This window comes from Pundamilia nyererei, unplaced genomic scaffold, assembly GCF_000239375.1.
Source record: "Pundamilia nyererei isolate P.nyererei 1_Seehausen unplaced genomic scaffold, PunNye1.0 scaffold00426, whole genome shotgun sequence".
In the NCBI taxonomy this organism is placed as follows: Eukaryota; Metazoa; Chordata; class Actinopteri; order Cichliformes; family Cichlidae; genus Pundamilia; species Pundamilia nyererei.
The window spans coordinates 3,182-6,175 of NW_005187827.1; the positions used below are offsets into that span (position 1 = coordinate 3,182).

Here is a 2,994-nt window from a genome sequence, read left to right on the forward strand (position 1 = left end):
AGCTGCTTTTAAGCATGTTTCTTGTCGTCGTCGTTCCAACACAGTGTGTTTGTTTTGATTCGTAGACCCCGAAAATGGAGCTGCGCTCCCACAATGCATTGCGGCGTGACGTCAACTCCAAAGCCCTATCATGATCTCCTGGAGGTGTTTAGTAAAGACCGTGCATCTTTGTTGCCCCCTCACAGACCTTATGACTGTGGTATTGACCTCCTCCCCGGCACTCTTCCTACAAGCCGTTTATACAGTATTTCTCAACCTGAACGTGAGGCAATGGAAAGATACATCTTCCTCTCCTCTTGTGGCTGGGTTTTTCTTTGTAGAAAAGAAAGATAAGAGTTTAAGGCCTTGTATTGACTATCGGGGTCTTAATAAGATCAATGTGAGAAACAAGTACCCACTGTCTTTGCTAACATCTGCCTTTGAACTGCTTCAGAGAGTCTCCGTCTTCACTAAGCTGGACCTGTGCAATGCTTATCATCTGGTGAGGATAAGGGAGGGAGATGAATGGAAGACGGCCTTCAACACTCATCTTGGTTACTTCAAGTAATCCGTTGGGCATCTTTCTTCGCCTTTAGACAATAATTCTGATGGCAAAAGAGCCAAACGGGACAGGCAAAAAAAAAAGAAAAAAAAGTGACCAGTAAGGAATTTCCCAATTTATTTTTTTTGAGTAAAATCAATCATCAATTCTTTAGTGGTCTTAGAGATCCTCCTCTGGTGGCTTCATGCTACAACTACTCAGCCACTGAGAGGTTTTTGTTCAGGTTTGGTGATGTTTTGTGTTACTGTGGTCCTCTGGCACAGTAATACACAGCAGTGTCTTCAGGTTGCATATTCTGTCCATTTAGAGTAACTGTCTTGCTTGAAGTATCTAACTGAATGCTGAACTTGCTCTTTAGTGAATCTTTATAGCGAGAGTCCCCAGTGTATTTCATTCCAATCCACTCCAGTCCTTTCCCTGCAGGCTGTCTGATCCAAGCTGTCCAGTCGCCACTCAGAGAATAAGAGACCTGACAGGTGATGGTCAGACGCTGACCTGGCTGCACAATCACAGAGGCTGGCTGTGTCAGCTGTGCACACTTCACACCTGTGGAGAAAACATGTTTAATGTAGTAACAGTAAGAATCAGTCTGCTGTGATCATAGTGTTTCTGTTCAGTGAGACTCACAGGATCGAGCAGCCAGCAGCAGCAGCAGAGCTACAGAGAACATGTTGGTACTAAATATGATCTGATTGGAGCTTCTCATCTTCTTCTGTGACTGACAGCATGATATCAGACTTTATATCAGCCTGTGAGGAAGTTTGATTTGCATACAGATGGATGCTGACAGATTATAAGAGGAAAAAGATCACACTGTGGCATTCAGTATAGTAGTAAGAAACAATGTTAGTACAATTAAAAGGAAATATTATTTAAAAACACATATAGTGTTGGATTTATTTTTCTGGAAAAATTCAGACATGGCAGATAACAATATTTAAATGTAAACATCCACCAAAAAACTATTTATTGTAAAACTTTACAACACAAAGGCTTCACAAAACCAGCTTTATTGTATTTCTGAGTGTGAGGATTGAGTTAAATGTATTGTCTATAACTTGAGCAGCAATCAAGCAGTGTTTGACTTAGTGTGATTAGCTTTTGTGCAAAATTTCTTTCTCTTGTGTCACTGTGACTCTCGAGCACAGTAATAAACAGCTGAATCCTCAGTTGTCAGGCTGTTCATCTGCAGATACACCTGCTTTCTGCTGTTGTCTCTGGAGATGCTAAACCGGCCTCTGACTGACTCACAATAGAAGCTTCCACTATTGTCGCTCCAGATGAAAACAATCCATTCCAGTCCTTTCCCAGCTGCCTGTCTGATCCAAACAACATGAATATCGCTGCTAAACCCTGAGTATGTACAGCTCAGTCTGTGTGGTTCTCAGTACCTGCAGTCAAACAAGAATAACTAGTGACTGTTTTCCAAGCTTATCATTTCACTTTCACAACAATGTTAGTAAAACAACTGCACTTCCCTTACCAGCCCAGTAAATATAAATGATAAGAAAAACAGCCACGAATTCAGGATGATTCATTGTCAAGGCCACCTGTCTCTGCTCCGTGTACAGTGGTGGTTAATCGTGTATTCCCTGTCTTATATTCTGCATCATGTCTTCATGGTAGAGATCATAGTTTACATCAGCTCCTCCTCCTCAAAGACGAACACAAATCCTCTCCTTTACGTTAACACATTACATTTTGAATTATTCAGGCCAACCTTCTGAATGTGATAAAAACAATATGTATTGACTTTTTTTCCTCAGGTCACCCATTCATGCAATTTTTAATACGTTGACATAACGAGAAAATGAAAGTCTTGAGATCAGGGAACAACTGAGCAAGATATCAGTAAATAGTCAATCTGAACTGTTACAGGTTTTACTCAGTCAGTTTGGTTCAGTTCTCACAGCAGAAATTTTATTCTCACTGCTCTTAATGCAGTCGTCAAAACAGTTAAGGCATTTTTCATTACACAAACTCACCTATTTGTCAATTTTGCCAGGCCCAGGAATTCCCTCTCATAATAGGTTTTTCCACCATACTGAGCTACAGATATATTTTGAATGCACAAATAGCCTATCTGACATTAATAAATGGTTGATTACCCTGTTTCAGAGAGCAGGGAGGTGACAGTTATATATCGTATAATGTGGTGGGAATGCAGACAGTTCTTGTAACAGTGTCAAAATCCCCCTGAACTCTTTCACTGCTGTCCCATAATGAAATACACTCAGACATGACACACACAGTGTCACTGTTTATGATTCCTCAAAAATGCACTTTTCAACTAAAAGTGCATTTTAGAACTAATTAGGCAGACAAGATGGGGGACCGAAGCTGACACAGAGCAGGACTATTAAAATAAAACAGGAAGGATATGAGAGGGACAGAGACACAGTCTCAACACTGAACAGAGGGAACACAGAACTAAACCCTAAGAACTAGAACTC

The 2,994-nt window shown here is 40.7% G+C and overlaps 1 gene segment (V, D, J or C); it reads right to left on the minus strand.

The window, feature by feature from the left end:
- Positions 1–762: 762 nt before the first annotated feature.
- LOC102194116 (Ig heavy chain V region 5A-like) lies at positions 763–1,240 on the minus strand. The segment is given in 2 exon segments: positions 763–1,087; positions 1,169–1,240. Coding segments are annotated over 2 exon segments (348 nt in total).
- Between the last annotated feature and the right edge of the window lie 1,754 nt (positions 1,241–2,994).